The sequence below is a fragment of the Oncorhynchus kisutch genome, linkage group LG25 (genome assembly GCF_002021735.2).
Source record: "Oncorhynchus kisutch isolate 150728-3 linkage group LG25, Okis_V2, whole genome shotgun sequence".
Lineage (NCBI taxonomy): Eukaryota > Metazoa > Chordata > Actinopteri > Salmoniformes > Salmonidae > Oncorhynchus > Oncorhynchus kisutch.
Genome location: NC_034198.2, coordinates 43,745,417 through 43,766,900, shown reverse-complemented (window position 1 = coordinate 43,766,900; position 21,484 = coordinate 43,745,417). Strand labels below are relative to the sequence as shown.

Sequence of the window (21,484 nt, the reverse complement as noted above, 5' to 3'; positions counted from 1 at the left end):
TTCTAGACAGAGTTCCTCTGTCCAGTCTCAACATCAACAGTGAAGAGGCGACTCCAGGATGCTGGCCTTCTAGACAGAGTTCCTCTGTCCAGTCTCAACGTCAACAGTGAAGAGGCGACTCTGGGATGCTGGCCTTCTAGACAGAGTTCCTCTGTCCAGTCTCAACATCAACAGTGAAGAGGCGACTCCGGGATGCTGGCCTTCAAGGCAGAGTTGCAAAGAAAAAGCCATATCTCAGACTGGCCAATAAAAATAAAAGATTAAGATGGGCAGAATAACACGGACACTGGACAGAGGAACTCTGCCTAGAAGGCCAGCATCCCGGAGTTGCCTCTTCAATAACCCTGCATTATCAACAAGTACCTTCTGAGAGGATCGTGTAGTTGGAACAGGATGTCAGAGAGCGAGAGAAAGAGAGAGATGTCTACTGAGAGTATTGTGTAGTTGGTGCAGGATGTCAGAGAGAGAGAGAGATGTCTACTGAGAGGATCGTGTAGTTGGAACAGGATGTCAGAGAGAGAGATGTCTACTGAGAGGATCGTGTAGTTGGTATAGGATGTCAGAGATAGAGATGTCTACTGATTGGATCGTGTAGTTGGAACAGGATGTCAGAGAGAGAGAGAGAGAGAGAGAGATGTCTACTGAGAGGATTGTGTAGTTGGAACAGGATGTCAGAGAGAGAGAGAGATGTCTACTGAGAGGATCGTGGAGTTGGTACAGGATGTCAGAGAGGGAAGAGAGAGAGAGAGAGAGAGATGTCTACTGAGAGGATCGTGTATTTGGAACAGGATGTCAGAGAGAGAGAGAGAGAGAGAGATGTCTACTGAGAGGATTGTGTAGTTGGAACAGGATGTCAGAGAGAGAGAGATGTCTACTGAGAGGATCGTGTAGTTGGAACAGGATGTCAGAGAGAGAGAGCAATGTCTACTGAGAGGATCGTGTAGTTGGTACAGGATGTCAGAGAGAGAGAGATGTCTACTGAGAGGATCGTGTAGTTGGAACAGGATGTCATAAAGAGAGATTTTACTTTGTTATCGGAACTTAGACTGAACAAGTGTGTGCTTCAGAAGAATACAGAAAACATGTTGCATTGCAACTCCATTTTGGCAGCAGTGTGCACTGACATACCAGACTAGTGCACTACTTCAGCCTTCAGTTGTCTGCTAATTTTAGAACCCAAACATCCTATTCATTTCCATTTGACAGTGGTTTCTTATCCCTCTTTCTTAACGTTATCATTTAAAGAAAGACCCCAGACACTCACTTCTTCATACAACATCACACATTGTATTTGGCAATTCTTTTGAAACAAGTGCATACAAGTCACAGATAAAAGCATTTCAGTTGGTTGCCATGTACCTTGTAGAGAGGGGCGTCCTCATCAGTCAGGTTTTGAACAGGAACAGGCATCAGACAGAGTCTGCGTCCCAAAAGGCACCCTGTTACCTAAATAGGGCACTACTTTTGACCAGAGCTCTGTGGGTGTCCCTGTGGGTGTCCCTGCTCAAAAATAGTGTCCTTTTTAGGGAATAGAGTGCCTTTTGGGACGCACAACTAGAAGTAGGCCTACATCAACCGTGTTAAACATCAACAAATAGGGCCGAGAGAGCCCAGTTCTATTATAATTAAATACCTTTATCTTCAAAAAATATAGAAACTGAATGTATTAAAAAAATCTCAAAATTATAGAGCCTTGTTTTACAAAGTATAGCCAACACTAGTCCCCTCGGATTGGGTAAAATATGTACAAAGTCCGTTGGCTAGTTTGTTTGGATGGTATGTGGTATTTCATTTTAATATTTATACACTCGTATATGGTCTTTTTCCACCAAAACAATCTCTCCCCAAAATATTTTGAAAATAAAATCTCAAGTGTCCATTTCGTTTTTTACTTTGACGTCCCCTGCAAGGATAGTGCCGATTTCTCCTTGCATGAAAGCCCACGGTACGTTAGAGCCGACCAACGGGCACTTCTCCCCACTGGGACAGTACACCTCCCCGGTGGCTCCTTGTTGTTTGATGCTCTGCCGCGAACACGGGAAGCAGAACTTGTGCGAGGGTACCGACGGACACTGAACAAAGTGCGTGTCCTCTAACCTCTGGTCACAGAGCGTGCAGCAGAGGGGTACGCTCCCGGGTACTGACGGGTCTGGAATGCTTTGATGCCCTTGGTCCATCATTCCACCCCCTGACACGTGAAGTGGCCCCATAATACCGGATGCGTCCTTACCCTGTGTGGGCCGGCGGTTCTGGTTCATGGAGGAGGGCGAGAGCGGGCTGCTGCTGTTGCAGCGCGTGGTGGAGTGGACCTGGTTCCCGTCTTTGGGCGAGCTGTTCCCGCCACCTCCGGCGTTGTCTGCCGCGAGGATCAGAGCCGCCATGGGGGACTGGCCGTTCTGCGCAGCTTCCGGTGGGGTGGTGCGTGAGTGGGGGGATAAGGTATTGGTGGGGACGGAGGAGAAGCTTGGTGGTGGTCCCGGGGGCATTTTATGTCCGGCACGGTCAGATGCTGGACCCGGTAACCACTGCTGTCTGTCCTCTCCATTATGCTTGGCGGCGGTTCCCTCTCTCTCCCCCACAAGTTCTGGCGATGCTTTCCTTTTCATAGTCCGTGGGTGTTTTCCCCTGTCTGAAGGAAGGAAAGGGTTAAACATGAGAGAGACACAACATGGACAGACGATGGTCATGAAGAAGGCTGAGTTATAGACAACATGGACAGATGGTCGTGAAGAAGGCTGAGTTAGAGACAACATGGACAGATGGTCGTGAAGAAGGCTGAGTTAGATAGACAACATGGACAGATGATCATGAAGAAGGCTGAGTTAGAGAGACAACATGGACAGATGGTCATGAAGAAGGCTGAGTTAGAGACAACTTGGACAGATGGTCGTGAAGAAGGCTGAGTTAGATAGACAACATGGACAGATGATCATGAAGAAGGCTGAGTTAGAGAGACAACATGGCCAGATGATCATGAAGAAGGCTGAGTTAGAGACAACTTGGACAGATGATGGTCATGAAGAAGGCTGAGTTAGAGACACCATGGACAGATGATGGTCTTAAAGAAGGCTGAGTTAGAGACAACATGGACAGATGATGGTCATGAAGAAGGCTGAGTTAGAGACACAACATGGACAGATGGTCATGAAGAAGGCTGAGTTAGAGACACAACATGGACAGATGGTCATGAAGAAGGCTGAGTTAGAGACACAACATGGACACATGGTCATGAAGAAGGCTGAGTTAGACACACAACATGGACAGATGGTCATGAAGAAGGCTGAGTTAGAGACACAACATGGACATATAGTCATGAAGAAGGCTGAGTTAGAGACAACATGGACAGATGATGGTCATGAAGAAGGCTGAGTTAGAGACACAACATGGACAGATGGTCATGAAGAAGGCTGAGTTATAGACAACATGGACAGATGATGGTCATGAAGAAGGCTGAGTTAGAGACACAACATGGACATATGGTCATGAAGAAGGCTGAGTTAGAGACAACATGGACAGATGATGGTCATGAAGAAGGCTGAGTTAGAGACACAACATGGACAGATGGTCATGAAGAAGGCTGAGTTAGAGACACAACATGGACACATGGTCATGAAGAAGGCTGAGTTAGACACACAACATGGACAGATGGTCATGAAGAAGGCTGAGTTATAGACAACATGGACAGATGATGGTCATGAAGAAGGCTGAGTTAGAGACACAACATGGACATATGGTCATGAAGAAGGCTGAGTTAGAGACAACATGGACAGATGATGGTCATGAAGAAGGCTGAGTTAGAGACACAACATGGACAGATGGTCATGAAGAAGGCTGAGTTAGACACACAACATGGACAGATGGTCATGAAGAAGGCTGAGTTATAGACAACATGGACAGATGATGGTCATGAAGAAGGCTGAGTTAGAGACACAACATGGACATATGGTCATGAAGAAGGCTGAGTTAGAGACAACATGGACAGATGATGGTCATGAAGAAGGCTGAGTTAGAGACACAACATGGACAGATGGTCATGAAGAAGGCTGAGTTAGAGACACAACATGGACACATGGTCATGAAGAAGGCTGAGTTAGACACACAACATGGACAGATGGTCATGAAGAAGGCTGAGTTATAGACAACATGGACAGATGATGGTCATGAAGAAGGCTGAGTTAGAGACACAACATGGACAGATGATCATGAAGAAGGCTGAGTTAGAGACAACTTGGACAGATGATGGTCATGAAGAAGGCTGAGTTAGAGACACCATGGACAGATGCTGGTCTTAAAGAAGGCTGAGTTAGAGACAACATGGACAGATGATGGTCATGAAGAAGGCTGAGTTAGAGACACAACATGGACAGATGGTCATGAAGAAGGCTGAGTTAGAGACACAACATGGACAGATGGTCATGAAGAAGGCTGAGTTAGAGACACAACATGGACACATGGTCATGAAGAAGGCTGAGTTAGACACACAACATGGACAGATGGTCATGAAGAAGGCTGAGTTATAGACAACATGGACAGATGATGGTCATGAAGGAGGCTGAGTTAGAGACACAACATGGACATATAGTCATGAAGAAGGCTGAGTTAGAGACAACATGGACAGATGATGGTCATGAAGAAGGCTGAGTTAGAGACACAACATGGACAGATGGTCATGAAGAAGGCTGAGTTATAGACAACATGGACAGATGATGGTCATGAAGAAGGCTGAGTTAGAGACACAACATGGACATATGGTCATGAAGAAGGCTGAGTTAGAGACAACATGGACAGATGATGGTCATGAAGAAGGCTGAGTTAGAGACACAACATGGACAGATGGTCATGAAGAAGGCTGAGTTATAGACAACATGGACAGATGATGGTCATGAAGAAGGCTGAGTTAGAGACACAACATGGACATATGGTCATGAAGAAGGCTGAGTTAGAGACAACATGGACAGATGATGGTCATGAAGAAGGCTGAGTTAGAGACACAACATGGACAGATGGTCATGAAGAAGGCTGAGTTAGACACACAACATGGACAGATGGTCATGAAGAAGGCTGAGTTATAGACAACATGGACAGATGATGGTCATGAAGAAGGCTGAGTTAGAGACACAACATGGACATATGGTCATGAAGAAGGCTGAGTTAGAGACAACATGGACAGATGATGGTCATGAAGAAGGCTGAGTTAGAGACACAACATGGACAGATGGTCATGAAGAAGCCTGAGTTAGAGACACAACATGGACACATGGTCATGAAGAAGGCTGAGTTAGACACACAACATGGACAGATGGTCATGAAGAAGGCTGAGTTATAGACAACATGGACAGATGATGGTCATGAAGAAGGCTGAGTTAGAGACACAACATGGACAGATGGTCATGAAGAAGGTTGAGTTAGACACACCACATGGACAGATGGCCACGAAGAAGGCTGAGTTATAGACAACATGGACAGATGATGGTCATGAAGAAGGCTGAGTTAGAGACACAACATGGACATATGGTCATGAAGAAGGCTGAGTTAGAGACAACATGGACAGATGATGGTCATGAAGAAGGCTGAGTTAGAGACACAACATGGACAGATGGTCATGAAGAAGGCTGAGTTATAGACAACATGGACAGATGATGGTCATGAAGAAGGCTGAGTTAGAGACACAACATGGACATATGGTCATGAAGAAGGCTGAGTTAGAGACAACATGGACAGATGATGGTCATGAAGAAGGCTGAGTTAGAGACACAACATGGACAGATGGTCATGAAGAAGGCTGAGTTAGACACACAACATGGACAGATGGTCATGAAGAAGGCTGAGTTATAGACAACATGGACAGATGATGGTCATGAAGAAGGCTGAGTTAGAGACACAACATGGACATATGGTCATGAAGAAGGCTGAGTTAGAGACAACATGGACAGATGATGGTCATGAAGAAGGCTGAGTTAGAGACACAACATGGACAGATGGTCATGAAGAAGCCTGAGTTAGAGACACAACATGGACACATGGTCATGAAGAAGGCTGAGTTAGACACACAACATGGACAGATGGTCATGAAGAAGGCTGAGTTATAGACAACATGGACAGATGATGGTCATGAAGAAGGCTGAGTTAGACACACCACATGGACAGATGGCCATGAAGAAGGCTGAGTTAGACACAACATGGACAGATGGTCATGAAGAAGGCTGAGTTAGAGACACAACATGGACAGATGGTCATGATGAAGGCTGAGTTATAGACAACATGGACAGATGATGATTAATACTGAGAAGAAAAGGAATGATGCACAATAATAACAGCAAATGATTTACTAATAAATACATAATCCAAAATTATATACTAATAAATACATAATCCAAAATTATATACTAATAAATACACAATCCCAAAGTATATACTGTACTAATAAATACATTATCCCAAATCATGTACTAATAAATGCATAATCCCAAATTATATACTAATAAATACATAATCCCAAAAGGCACTATTTTAATTTAAGCATGACATGTGGGAGTGTTTGTGTCATTACAAAAATGCTAATCTGGTGTAAATCTATTTGGTTTGAAGTGTGCTCCTATGTAACAAAAGGGTTTAACCTGTGAAGTGCTCTCCATATGCACTTTATTCAGCATGTTATCCTCTGCTACATAGTCTAGACTACATGTTTACAGCTCAATAAAATAAATGTTACGTTTTGTCACGACTCAAACAGACACGTCATGCATAATATGCATATGGAGATCATTTAAGTCAACTCTTTGCAAGGCATACCATTCAAATGAAATAGATTTGTCAGATTTGCATTTTTTTCTCTCGTGACAAACATACCCACAACAAGTCCTGATTAGAAGTGCATATGTAGAGTACTTCACAGATTAAACCCTTTGTACATACTAACACTTTAAACCAAAAAGATTTACATCAGATTAGCATTTTTTTGCAATGACACAAACACCCCCACAAGTCATGCTTAAAAAGTGCCTTTTGGGATTATATATTTATTAGTATATAATTTGCTATTGTTAAGAAAAAAAATGCAAACCTGACAAATCTTTTTCATTTGAATGGTATGCCGAGCAAAGAGTTAAATGATCTCCCTGTGCATATTATGCATGACTTGTCTGTTTGAGTCGTGACAAAACGTTTATTATTATTGAACTGTAAACATGTAGTCTAGACTATGTAGCAGAGGGTAAATATGCTGAATGGTCCACTGTACTGCTCCATTCATATGGAAAAAACAACCCCATACATCCAGCCAGCACCAACCTGATTTGGAAGCAGCTCCGTTCTGCTGTTGCTCATAGCCCATCACCCTCTGTTGCATGGCTGCATGATCCTTCTTGAACCGGCTGTCGAAAGTATGGAGAACCATCAAGTCCCTGACCGTTTTCCCCTTGTTCATCCACTCATCCGCCCGGGCTTTGTGATGCTCTATATCCGGTGTCAGGCTGTCAGGTATGTGCTGCTTATCCTTCTCGTGCTGGTCACTACAGGAGACCGAGACTAACCGTTTACCGCCGCCGTGCTCGTTGGGGCTACCTGCCATCAAACCGGAACCCGGGTGCCCCATCGCCATCGGACACACGGTTCTGCCGTTAACTACGTGTAACAAGGACATGTTCCCGTTCACCAGAGGAACTAGATTAGGAGGAACCGTGTTATTCCTTCGCGGGTTGGGGCTCTGCCGGTTGAGCTCGTGTGGGTCGTCCGGTTTAGGAAATCCATTAGGTACCGGAATTCCGTTAGCCTGTCTCCCAGACTGGTACTCCGGTCCCATCCGCAGCGGACGGTCCAAGGTGGAGAGGGGGTAGCGGTCCAGGGGCTGTGACGGCCGGGATCCGGGGTCTCCTCCAGACCCGTGGTGGTTAGACTGGATCTCTTTCCCCGATAGCTGCTGATGTTTCCCCGGTCCCGGAGACCTCCCCTCCTGGAAGCCGTGAGCCCGCTTCAGCTGCCGGGCTGTCTCAATCACAAACTCGATCCGGTCCGCTCCTTCGTAGTTAACACATCCCCTGCAGATGGGTTCGGTAAAATCCCAGATCATAGCCCAGGGCATGCGGGGCAGGTCGCATAAATAACAGGACTGTCTACGAGAGACAGCGACCACCGCAGTCGACATGGCTTCCCTTTCACCGAAAACGGAGCTTAAATCTCTCTCTCAAACCAGGTCTCTGTGTTAGAATCTATCCAATACGTTTTCAGAGCTAGTTCCTTCCGTTTCTCTAAAAAGAAAACGTGTCCTCTCCTCTCCCCGTCTGTCTCCGGACTACAGCAAGATACAGTAGTTCATAACAGCAGAGTAGAATGTTCTTTACTACGTCGTTCGTGTGACCTGTCTCTGTCACTGCCTAGTCTACTACCGCCTCCGCTCAGCCCAGTCCCGATGTAGAGCAGAACGTCTGTCAGCTCAGCTCCGAGGCAGCGACGTCTCTGGACACTGTGCTTCCAGCTTCAATATTCTATTGACTTGATTCTTCTACGCCAGTCCTCTTCATGCTCTGAAGCCAGCTTCTCTATTGAACCACTTCTTGAACCTTTTGAAAGTAGCTAACAGCAGCCAGACACTCTGGGACGGGAGAGAAGAGAACGTGTTATATTGCCTTCTGCTGCGTGCAAAGCCATGGGAAGTAGGGTGCTGAGTGTGCTGCAGCACCCCCTGCTAAAACGAAATAAAACAAATATTTATATATATATATATTTTTAAACATTCAAATATTATTTCCCCCCACATCTTACATGTTTTATTTGATTTATTTAACCTTTATTTAATGGCTGCAAGATTGAAACAGAAAATATATCCACATAAGTATCCTCTTTTGTAAGGGATGGTTGGAACACTTGTTGCATTTTTGTCAATTTCTCAGAGGTTGTACATTTACAATGTGATACGAACAACTAAATCTGTCTGCTACAATTTGGTAATATCTCTCTAAATCACCCAGACAAGGTGTGACTTTGTCTCAAATACAAGGAGTAAAATGTTAGTTGTAACAGGGCTTGAGCAGGGCTTGAGCAGGGCTTGAACAGGGCTTGAACAGGGCTTGAGCAGGGCTTGAACAGGGCTTGAACAGAGCTTGAACAGGGCTTGAACAGGGCTTGAACAGGGCTTGAGCAGAGCTTGAACAGGGCTTGAACGTGGCTTGAACAGGGCTTGAACATGGATTGGGCAGGGCTTGAACAGAGCTTGAGCAGGGCTTGAACAGGGCTTGAACAGGGCTTGAACAGAGCTTGAACAGGGCTTGAACAGGGCTTGAGCAGGGTTCGAACAGGGATTGAGCAGGGCTTGAACAGGGCTTGAACGTGGCTTGAACGTGGCTTGAACAGGGCTTGAACATGGATTGGGCAGGGCTTGAACAGAGCTTGAACAGGGCTTGAACGGGGCTTGAAACATAGCTGGAACAGGGCTTGAGCAGGGCTTGAACAGGGCTTGAACAGAGCTTGAACAGGGCTTGAACAGGGCTTGAGCAGGGTTCGAACAGGGATTGAGCAGGGCTTGAACAGGGCTTGAACGTGGCTTGAACGTGGCTTGAACAGGGCTTGAACATGGATTGGGCAGGGCTTGAACAGAGCTTGAACAGGGCTTGAAAGGGGCTTGAAACATAGCTGGAACAGGGCTTGAACAGGGCTTGAGCAGGGCTTGAACAGGGCTTGAACAGAGCTTGAACAGGGCTTGAACAGGGCTTGAACAGGGCTTGAGCAGAGCTTGAACAGGGCTTGAACGTGGCTTGAACAGGGCTTGAACATGGATTGGGCAGGGCTTGAACAGAGCTTGAGCAGGGCTTGAACAGAGCTTGAACAGGGCTTGAACAGGGCTTGAACAGAGCTTGAACAGGGCTTGAACAGGGCTTGAGCAGGGTTCGAACAGGGATTGAGCAGGGCTTGAACAGGGCTTGAACGTGGCTTGAACGTGGCTTGAACAGGGCTTGAACAGGGATTGGGCAGGGCTTGAACAGAGCTTGAACAGGGCTTGAACGGGGCTTGAAACATAGCTGGAACAGGGCTTGAGCAGGGCTTGAACAGGGCTTGAACAGAGCTTGAACAGGGCTTGAACAGGGCTTGAGCAGGGTTCGAACAGGGATTGAGCAGGGCTTGAACAGGGCTTGAACGTGGCTTGAACGTGGCTTGAACATGGATTGGGCAGGGCTTGAACAGAGCTTGAACAGGGCTTGAACGGGGCTTGAAACATAGCTGGAACAGGGCTTGAACAGGGCTTGAACATGGATTGGGCAGGGCTTGAACAGGGCTTGAACATAGCTTGAACAGGGCTTGAACAGGGCTTGAACAGGGCTTGAACGTGGCTTGAACAGGGCTTGAACATGGATTGGGCAGGGCTTGAACAGAGCTTGAACAGGGCTTGAACGGGGCTTGAAACATAGCTGGAACAGGGCTTGAACAGGGCTTGAACATGGATTGGGCAGGGCTTGAACAGGGCTTGAACATAGCTTGAACAGGGCTTGAACAGGGCTTGAACAGGGCTTGAAACATAGCTGGAACAGGGCTTGAACAGGGCTTGGAGTGAACTGCAGCAGTCTGAAGAAAAGGCATGAAAACAGAATAACATTGCCATATTTAACATTAAATGTTTATTGTTTTTACTCTCCAAAATCTAGTTAGCATAATAATACAAATCCCATCGGAATCATTCTGTTTAAGATATAGATATCTGTTTGAATGGGCTCAATCCACTGCATCCACAATGGTGGCCCTCCCCATCTGTTGTGAAAGGTGGCTGAGCTACAGCGGTGTTTGTCAGACCATTGAGACATCCCATCTGTGGTGGAAGGTGGATGAGCTACAGCGGTGTTTGTCAGACCATTGAGACATCCCATCTGTTGTGAAAGGTGGATGAGCTACAGCGGTGTTTGTCAGACCATGAGACGCCCACCTGTTGTGAAAGGTGGCCGAGCTACAGCGGTGTTTGTCAGACCATGAGACATCCTGTAAATCGTCTTCTCACGAAGATGTCTGTAGCATCCTAACGGTTTGGCCTTCAAACTAGTATGACCCGTGTAGGGAAAGATGAGACTCTCACCAACACGTTTGTAGCGTCCAAACGTCCTAACTTCTTTTTGGTTTATTTTGTGACTATGTTTTTCCATGTATGAATCTGTAATTCAATGTTTCATCAAAGCATTTTTTTAGTGGTGCTGGTGGTGATGGTGGTGTGTGAGTGAGTGAAACCTAGCTGCTGCAGACACCAAGCAGGATATGTTTGTGCAAGCCTGTCCTCTTTACGTTCCATAGAGGAAGAAAGAAGGTAAGTCATGTAATAACGCCAACCACCCGCTTCGCCCCTAACCGCCAACCAAAACACCCTGCTTCGCCCCTAACCGCCAACCATCCTCCCCGCTTCGCCCCTAACCGCCAACCAAAACACCCCGCTTTGCCCCTAACCATCAACTAATGCACCCTGCTTCGCCCCTAACCGCCAACCATCCACCCCGCTTCGACCCAAACCGCCAACCATCCACCCCGCTTCAAACCTATCCGCCAACCAAACCACCCTGCTTCGCCCCTAACCGCCAACCATACACCCCGCTTCGCTCCTAACCGCCAACCAAAACACCACGCTTCGCCCCTAACCGCCAACCAAAACACCACGATTCGCCCCTAACCGCCAACCATACACCCCGCTTCGCCCCTAACCGCCAACCAAAACACCACGCTTCGCCCCTAACCGCCAACCAATTATTGAATGGAAAACTTTCTTAACATTAATGAAAAACTTAAAAGAAATATAATCTAAATATATGTTTACCTCTTCAATTAAAATAAGTTCCTCTTTAAATCTGTGTATTCCTCCAAAGCTCAGTTGTCCTGAGTCTGCACAACACTGCCAGGTCCTAGGATCAAGGGAGACACTCAAGTTTTTTAATACTATATCTCTTGACACATTGATGAAAATAATCAAGGCCTCTAAACCTGCAAGCTTGACCCAGGAAATATGAAAAAAGATTGAATTTCCCATTCCTCTCAAAATCTTTTTTTAAAGCTGTTGCACAGCAACTCACGGCCTTCCTGAAGAATCAGCAATTCAAAATGTGGTTTATTTATTTACTAAATACCTAAATAATCATACAGAATTACATCTACACAGAATGGATCATACATTGATTACAAATGATGTCATAAAGGAAAACGTCCCTAGCGGACGGAACAGATATGATGGCTGGGTACACAAAGAAAGGGGGTTGTGTTTTGAATGAAAGAGCGGGAAGACTGAGGAACAAAGATATTTTGTGTGTCTATCGGGCCATAGGCAGCTATTCTATCGTAAATACAGTATCTTATGCATTGTAAATTACCGCCCATTTGAAAAAGGAAAACGCAATAAATATTTACTCTGAGCTGCGCTTCGGTAGATTGGTCATAGATAGAAGGCGGGGAGGTCCAGCCTGGAGCTCTGGTCCTCTGAAGTTGCTATCGCAACGGCTAGGAGGTATCACTTCTTTAGTGAATAAGAGTTCAAAGTTCAAACCAAGTTGCCATGCTTTGAGCTCATGCTATATTCTGGCTGGTATAGTCGAAATTCATCCTTTTACAGGCCTCTCTCATCTTTTTAAGTAGGAGAACTTGCACAATTGGTGGCTGACTAAATACCTTTTAGCCCCACTGTATATAGAGAGAGATGTAGAGAGAGGGGACAGAAAGGGAGAGCTCATCTCCTGGTGGAAAACACACTGTTGGGTTTGAGCCAAGCAAAGGCACAATGGGAGAGCTGACACTTCTGCTGCCATATGAGGCACTGGGAGAGAGAGAGGGAGGGATAGAGAGAGGGAGGGAGAGAGGGATAGAGAGAGGGAGGGAGAGAGGGAGGGAGAGAGGGAGGGAGGGAGGGAGAGAGGGAGGGAGGGAGGGATAGAGAGAGGGAGGGAGAGAGAGAGGGAGGGAGAGAGAGAGGGAGGGAGAGAAGGAGAGGGAGGGAGAGAAGGAGAGGGAGGGATAGAGAGAGGGAGGGATAGAGAGAGGGAGGGAGAGAAGGAGAGGGAGGGAGGGAGGGAGGGAGGGATAGAGAGAGGGAGGGAGAGAAGGAGAGGGAGGGAGAGAAGGAGAGGGAGGGATAGAGAGAGGGAGGGAGAGAAGGAGAGGGAGGGAGGGAGAGAAGGAGAGAGGGAGGGAGAGAAGGAGAGAGGGAGGGAGAGAGAGAGGGAGGGAGGGATAGAGAGAGGGAGGGAGAGAGAGAGGGAGAGAGGGAGGGAGAGAGAGAGGGAGGGAGAGAGAGAGGGAGGGAGAGAAGGAGAGGGAGGGAGAGAAGGAGAGGGAGGGATAGAGAGGGAGGGAGAGAAGGAGAGGGAGGGAGGGAGGGATAGAGGGAGGGAGAGAAGGAGAGGGAGGGAGGGAGGGATAGAGAGAGGGAGGGAGAGATAGAGAGAGGGAGGGAGGGATAGAGAGAGGGAGGGAGGGAGGGATAGAGAGAGGGAGGGAGGGATAGAGAGAGGGAGGGAGGGATAGAGAGAGGGAGGGAGGGATAGAGAGAGGGAGGGAGGGAGGGAGGGATAGAGAGAGGGAGGGAGGGATAGAGAGAGGGAGGGAGGGATAGAGAGAGGGAGGGAGGGAGGGATAGAGAGAGGGAGGGAGAGAAGGAGAGAGAGAGGGAGGGAGGGATAGAGAGAGGGAGGGAGAGAAGGAGAGAGAGAGGGAGGGAGGGATAGAGAGAGGGAGGGAGGGAGGGATAGAGAGAGGGAGGGAGAGAAGGAGAGAGAGAGGGAGGGAGGGATAGAGAGAGGGAGGGAGAGAAGGAGAGAGAGAGGGAGGGAGGGATAGAGAGAGGGAGGGAGGGAGAGAAGGAGAGAGAGAGGGAGGGAGGGATAGAGAGAGGGAGGGAGGGAGAGAAGGAGAGAGAGAGGGAGGGAGGGATAGAGAGAGGGAGGGAGGGAGAGAAGGAGAGAGAGAGGGAGGGAGGGAGGGATAGAGAGAGGGAGGGAGAGAAGGAGAGAGAGAGGGAGGGAGGGAGGGATAGAGAGAGGGAGGGAGGGAGAGAAGGAGAGAGAGAGGGAGGGAGGGAGGGATAGAGAGAGGGAGGGAGAGAAGGAGAGAGAGAGGGAGGGAGGGATAGAGAGAGGGAGGGAGAGAAGGAGAGAGAGAGAGCAGGGAGGGTAGCTTGTTGACATCCATTAGGAGGTTTCCCAGCATGCCGCTGGCCCTGACCAGGGAGTCAGCCTAATGATGTCATCATGCCATCACCAGGGAGATGAACATTAAAATGTCAACCCAACCCCCAGGAAACATCATCCTTTTAACCAGAACACGTTTCACCATTGTATCTATTTATCTGACTTTTCCGTCTGTCTTTTAGACCTCTTCCTCCTCCTCCTACAATAGACCCTGTCTATGAATTAGACCTCCTCCTCCAATAGGCCCTGTATATGAATTAGAACTCATCCTCCTCCTCCAATAGGCCCTGTATATGAATTAGACCTCCTCCTCCTCCAATAGACCCTGTCTATGAATTAGACCTCCTCCTCCTCCAATAGGCCCTGTATATGAATTAGACCTCCTCCTCCTACAATAGACCCTGTCTATGAATTAGACCTCCTCCTCCAATAGGCCCTGTATATGAATTAGACCTCCTCCTCCTCCAATAGACCCTGTCTATGAATTAGACCTCCTCCTCCTACAATAGACCCTGTCTATGAATTAGACCTCCTCCTCCAATAGGCCCTGTATATGAATTAGACCTCCTCCTCCTCCAATAGACCCTGTCTATGAATTAGACCTCCACCTACTCCTACTCCAATTGACCCTGTCTATGAATTAGACCTCCACCTACTCCTACTCCAATTGACCCTGTATATGAATTAGAACTCATCCTCCTCCTCCAATAGGCCCTGTATATGAATTAGACCTCCTCCTCCTCCAATAGACCCTGTCTATGAATTAGACCTCCTCCTCCTCCAATAGGCCCTGTATATGAATTAGACCTCCTCCTCCTACAATAGACCCTGTCTATGAATTAGACCTCCTCCTCCAATAGGCCCTGTATATGAATTAGACCTCCTCCTCCTCCAATAGACCCTGTCTATGAATTAGACCTCCTCCTCCTACAATAGACCCTGTCTATGAATTAGACCTCCTCCTCCAATAGGCCCTGTATATGAATTAGACCTCCTCCTCCTCCAATAGACCCTGTCTATGAATTAGACCTCCACCTACTCCTACTCCAATTGACCCTGTCTATGAATTAGACCTCCACCTACTCCTACTCCAATTGACCCTGTCTATGAATTAGAACTCATCCTCCTCCTCCAATTGACCCTGTCTATGAATTAGACCTCCTCCTCCAATAGACCCTGTCTATGAATTAGACCTCCTCCTCCAATAGACCCTGTCTATGAATTAGACCTCCTCCTCCTCCTCCAATAGACCCTGTCTATGAATTAGAACTCATCCTCCTCCTCCAATAGACCCTGTCTATGAATTAGAACTCATCCTCCTCCTCCAATAGACCCTGTCTATGAATTAGACCTCCTCCTCCAATAGACCCTGTCTATGAATTAGAACTCATCCTCCAATAGACCCTGTCTATGAATTAGACCTCCTCCTCCTCCTCCAATAGGCCCTGTATATGAATTAGACCTCCTCCTCCTACAATAGACCCTGTCTATGAATTAGACCTCCTCCTCCAATAGGCCCTGTATATGAATTAGACCTCCTCCTCCTCCAATAGACCCTGTCTATGAATTAGACCTCCTCCTCCTACAATAGACCCTGTCTATGAATTAGACCTCCTCCTCCAATAGGCCCTGTATATGAATTAGACCTCCTCCTCCTCCAATAGACCCTGTCTATGAATTAGACCTCCACCTACTCCTACTCCAATTGACCCTGTCTATGAATTAGAACTCATCCTCCTCCTCCAATTGACCCTGTCTATGAATTAGACCTCCTCCTCCAATAGACCCTGTCTATGAATTAGACCTCCTCCTCCAATAGACCCTGTCTATGAATTAGACCTCCTCCTCCAATAGACCCTGTCTATGAATTAGACCTCCTCCTCCTCCAATAGACCCTGTCTATGAATTAGACCTCCTCCTCCAATAGACCCTGTCTATGAATTAGACCTCATCCTCCTCCTCCAATAGACCCTGTCTATGAATTAGACCTCCTCCTCCAATAGACCCTGTCTATGAATTAGACCTCCTCCTCCAATAGACCCTGTCTATGAATTAGACCTCCTCCTCCTCCAATAGACCCTGTCTATGAATTAGACCTCCTCCTCCAATAGGCCCTGTCTATGAATTAGACCTCCTCCTCCTCCTCCAATAGACCCTGTCTATGAATTAGAACTCATCCTCCTCCTCCAATAGACCCTGTCTATGAATTAGAACTCATCCTCCTCCTCCAATAGACCCTGTCTATGAATTAGACCTCCTCCTCCTCCAATAGACCCTGTCTATGAATTAGACCTCCTCCTCCTCCTCCAATTGACCCTGTCTATGAATTAGACCTCCTCCTCCAATAGACCCTGTCTATGAATTAGACCTCCTCCTCCAATAGACCCCGTCTATGAATTAGACCTCCTCCTCCTCCAATAGACCCTGTCTATGAATTAGACCTCCTCCTCCAATAGACCCTGTCTATGAATTAGACCTCCTCCTCCTCCTCCTCCAATAGGCCCTGTCTATGAATTAGACCTCCTCCTACAATAGACCCTGTCTATGAATTATACCTCCTCCTCCAATAGGCCCCGTATATGATTAGACGACCTCCTCCTCCTCCTAGTCTCCAACAGCAGAATGTCTCCAACAGCAGAATGTCTCCAACAGCAGAATGTCTACAACAGCAGAATGTCTCCAACAGCAGAATGTCTCTAATGTCTCTAACAGCAGAATGTCTCCAACAGCAGAATGTCTCCAACAGCAGAATGTCTCCAACAGCAGAATGTCTCTAATGTCTCTAACAGCAGAATGTCTCCAACAGCAGAATGTCTCTAATGTCTCTAACAGCAGAATGTCTCTAATGTCTCTAACAGCAGAATGTCTCCAACAGCAGAATGTCTCCAACAGCAGAATGTCTCCAACAGCAGAATGTCTCTAACAGCAGAATGTCTCCAACAGCAGAATGTCTCCAACAGCAGAATGTCTCCAACAGCAGAATGTCTCCAACAGCACAATGTCTCCAACAGCACAATGTCTCCAACAGCACAATGTCTCCAACAGCACAATGTCTCCAACAGCACAATGTCTCTAACAGCAGAATGTCTCTAACAGCAGAATGTCTCCAACAGCAGAATGTCTCCAACAGCAGAATGTCTCCAACAGCAGAATGTCTCCAACAGCAGAATGTCTCCAACAGCACAATGTCTCCAACAGCACAATGTCTCCAACAGCAGAATGTCTCCAACAGCAGAATGTCTCTAATGTCTCTAACAGCAGAATGTCTCTAACAGCAGAATGTCTCTAACAGCAGAATGTCTCCAACAGCAGAATGTCTCCAACAGCAGAATGTCTCTAACAGCAGAATGTCTCTAACAGCAGAATGTCTCCAACAGCAGAATGTCTCTAATGTCTCTAACAGCAGAATGTCTCTAACAGCAGAATGTCTCCAACAGCAGAATGTCTCCAACAGCAGAATGTCTCCAACAGCAGAATGTCTCCAACAGCAGAATGTCTCCAACTGCAGAATGTCTCTAATGTCTATAACAGCAGAATGTCTCTAACAGCAGAATGTCTCCAACAGCAGAATGTCTCCAACAGCAGAATGTCTCCAACAGCAGAATGTCTCTAATGTCTCTAACAGCAGAATGTCTCCAACAGCAGAATGTCTCTAATGTCTCTAACAGCAGAATGTCTCTAACAGCAGAATGTCTCCAACAGCAGAATGTCTCCAACAGCGGAATGTCTCCAACAGCGGAATGTCTCCAACAGCGGAATGTCCCTAACAGCAGAATGTCCCCAACAGCAGAATGTCCCTAACAGCAGAATGTCTCCAACAGCAGAATGTCTCTAACAGCAGAATGTCTCTAACAGCAGAATGTCTTTAATAGCAGAATGTCTCTAACAGCAGAATGTCTCTAATGTCTCTAACAGCAGAATGTCTCTAACAGCAGAATGTCTTTAACAGCAGAATGTCTCCAATGTCTCCAACAGCAGAATGTCTCTAACAGCAGAATGTCTCTAACAGCAGAATGTCTCTAATGTATCTAACAGCACAATGTCTCTAACAGCAGAATGTCTCCAACAGCAGAATGTCTCCAACAGCAGAATGTCTCTAATGTCTCTAACAGCAGAATGTCTCCAACAGCAGAATGTCTCTAACAGCAGAATGTCTCCAACAGCAGAATGTCTCCAACAGCAGAATGTCTCCAACAGCAGAATGTCTCTAACAGCAGAATGTCTCCAACAGCAGAATGTCTCTAACAGCAGAATGTCTCTAACAGCAGAATGTCTCTAACAGCAGAATGTCTCTAACAGCAGAATGTCTCTAACAGCAGAATGTCTCTAACAGCAGAATGTCTCTAACAGCAGAATGTCTCCCAACAGCAGAATGTCTCTAACAGCAGAATGTCTCTAACAGCAGAATGTCTCCAACAGCAGAATGATCTCTAACAACAGAATGTCTCCAACAGCAGAATGTCTCTAACAGCAGAATGTCTCTAACAGCAGAATGTCTCCAACAGCCAGGAATGTCTCCAACAGCAGAATGTCTCTAACAGCAGAATGTCTCCAACAGCAGAATGTCTCTAACAGCAGAATGTCTCTAACAGCAGAATGTCTCCAACAGCAGAATGTCTCTAATGTATCTAACAGCAGAATGTCTCCAATGTCTCTAACAGCGCAGAATGTCTCCAATGTCTCTAACAGCAGAATGTCTCTAACAGCAGATGTCTGCCAACAGCAGAATGTCTCTAATGTCTCTAACAGCAGAATGTCTCTAACAGCAGAATGTCTCTAATGTCTCTAACAGCAGAATGTCTCTAACAGCAGATGTCTCAATGTCTCTAACAGCAGAATGTCTCCAATGTCTCTAACAGCAGAATGTCTCCAATGTCTCTAACAGCAGAATGTCTCCAATGTCTCTAACAGCACAATGTCTCTAACAGCAGAATGTCTCTAACAGCAGAATGTCTCCAACAGCAGAATGTCTCCAACAGCAGAATGTCTCCAACAGCAGAATGTCTCCAACAGCAGAATGTCTCTAATGTCTCTAACAGCAGAATGTCTCCAACAGCAGAATGTCTCCAACAGCAGAATGTCTCCAACAGCAGAATGTCTCCAACAGCAGAATGTCTCCAACAGCAGAATGTCTCCAACAGCAGAATGTCTCCAACAGCAGAATGTCTCTAACAGCAGAATGTCTCTAATGTCTCTAACAGCAGAATGTCTCTAACAGCAGAATGTCTCTAACAGCAGAATGTCTCCAACAGCAGAATGTCTCCAACAGCAGAATGTCTCCAACAGCAGAATGTCTCCAACAGCAGAATGTCTCTAACAGCAGAATGTCTCTAATGTCTCTAACAGCAGAATGTCTCTAACAGCAGAATGTCTCTAACAGCAGAATGTCTCTAACAGCAGAATGTCTCTAACAGCAGAATGTCTCTAACAGCAGAATGTCTCTAATGTCTCTAACAGCAGAATGTCTCCAATGTATCTAACAGCAGAATGTCTCCAACAGCAGAATGTCCCCAACAGCAGAATGTCTCCAACAGCAGAATGTCTCTAACAGCAGAATGTCTCCAACAGCAGAATGTCTCTAATGTCTCTAACAGCAGAATGTCTCCAATGTATCTACAGCAGAATGTCTCCAACAGCAGAATGTCCCCAACAGCAGAATGTCTCCAACAGCAGAATGTCTCTAACAGCAGAATGTCTCCAACAGCAGAATGTCTCTAACAGCAGAATGTCTCTAACAGCAGAATGTCTCTAACAGCAGAATGTCTCTAACAGCAGAATGTCTCTAACAGCAGAATGTCTCTAACAGCAGAATGTCTCCAACAGCAGAATGTCTCCAACAGCAGAATGTCTCCAATGTCTCCAACAGCAGAATGTCTCTAACAGCAGAATGTCTCTAACAGCAGAATGTCTCTAACAGCAGAATGTCTCTAACAGCAGAATGTCTCTAACAGCAGAATGTCTCCAACAGCAGAATGTCTCTAACAGCAGAATGTCTCCAACTGCAGAATGTCTCTAATGTATCTAACAGCAGAATGTCTCTAACAGCAGAATGTCTCCAACTGCAGAATGTCTCTAATGTCTCTAACAGCAGAATGTCTCCAACAGCAGAATGTCTCTAACAGCAGAATGTCTCTAACAGCAGAATGTCTCCTACAGCAGAATGTCTCCAATGTCTCCAACAGCAGAATGTCTCTAACAGCAGAATGTCTCCAACAGCAGAATGTCTCCAACAGCAGAATGTCTCTAACAGCAGAATGTCTCCAACAGCAGAATGTCTCCAACAGCAGAATGTCTCCAACAGCAGAATGTCTCCAACAGCAGAATGTCTCCACAGCAGAATGTCTCCAACAGCAGAATGTCTCCACAGCAGAATGTCTCCAACAGCAGAATGTCTCCAACAGCCAGAATGTCTCCAACAGCAGAATGTCTCCAACAGCAGATGTCTCCAACAGCAGAATGTCTCCAACCAGCAGAATGTCTCCAACAGCAGAATGTCTCCAACAGCAGAATGTCTCCAACAGCAGAATCAATGTCCCATAACAGCAGAATGTCTCCAACAGACAGAATGTCTTCTAACAGCAGAATGTCTCTAACAGCAGAATGTCTCTAACAGCAGAATGTCTCTAACAGCAGAATGTCTCTAACAGCAGAATGTCTCTACAGCAGAATGTCTCCAACAGCAGAATGTCTCCCAATGTCTCCAACAGCAGAATGTCTCAACAGCCCAATGTCTCCAACAGCACAATGTCTCTAACAGCACAATGTCTCTAACAGCACAATGTCTCTAACAGCACAATGTCTCTAACAGCACAATGTCTCTAACAAGCAGAATGTCTCTAACAGCAGAATGTCTCTAACAGCAGAATGTCTCTAATGTATCTAACAGCAGAATGTCTCCTACAGCAGAATGTCTCCTACAGCAGAATGTCTCCTACAGCAGAATGTCTCCTACAGCAGAATGTCTCCAACAGCAGAATGTCTCCAATGTCTCCAACAGCAGAATGTCTCTAACAGCAGAATGTCTCTAACAGCAGAATGTCTCTAACAGCAGAATGTCTCTAATGTCTCTAACAGCAGAATGTCTCTAACAGCAGAATGTCTCCTACAGCAGAATGTCTCTAATGTCTCTAACAGCAGAATGTCTCTAACAGCAGAATGTCTCCAACTGCAGAATGTCTCTAATGTCTATAACAGCAGAATGTCTCTAACAGCAGAATGTCTCCAACAGCAGAATGTCTCCAACAGCAGAATGTCTCTAATGTCTCTAACAGCAGAATGTCTCCAACAGCAGAATGTCTCTAATGTCTCTAACAGCAGAATGTCTCTAACAGCAGAATGTCTCCAAC

The 21,484-nt window shown here is 46.4% G+C and overlaps 1 protein-coding gene across 1 annotated transcript; it reads right to left on the bottom strand.

Annotated features, from left to right (window-relative positions):
- Positions 1 to 1,267: 1,267 nt before the first annotated feature.
- Positions 1,268 to 8,610, bottom strand: LOC109885729 (interferon regulatory factor 2-binding protein 2-A-like). Its single transcript, XM_020477540.2, has 2 exons — positions 7,291 to 8,610; positions 1,268 to 2,629 (listed from the first exon to the last, which is right to left on the bottom strand). Exons 1-2 carry the CDS (start codon positions 8,141 to 8,143, stop codon positions 1,869 to 1,871), a joined length of 1,614 nt encoding a protein of 537 aa, XP_020333129.1. The 5' UTR covers positions 8,144 to 8,610; the 3' UTR covers positions 1,268 to 1,868.
- Between the last annotated feature and the right edge of the window lie 12,874 nt (positions 8,611 to 21,484).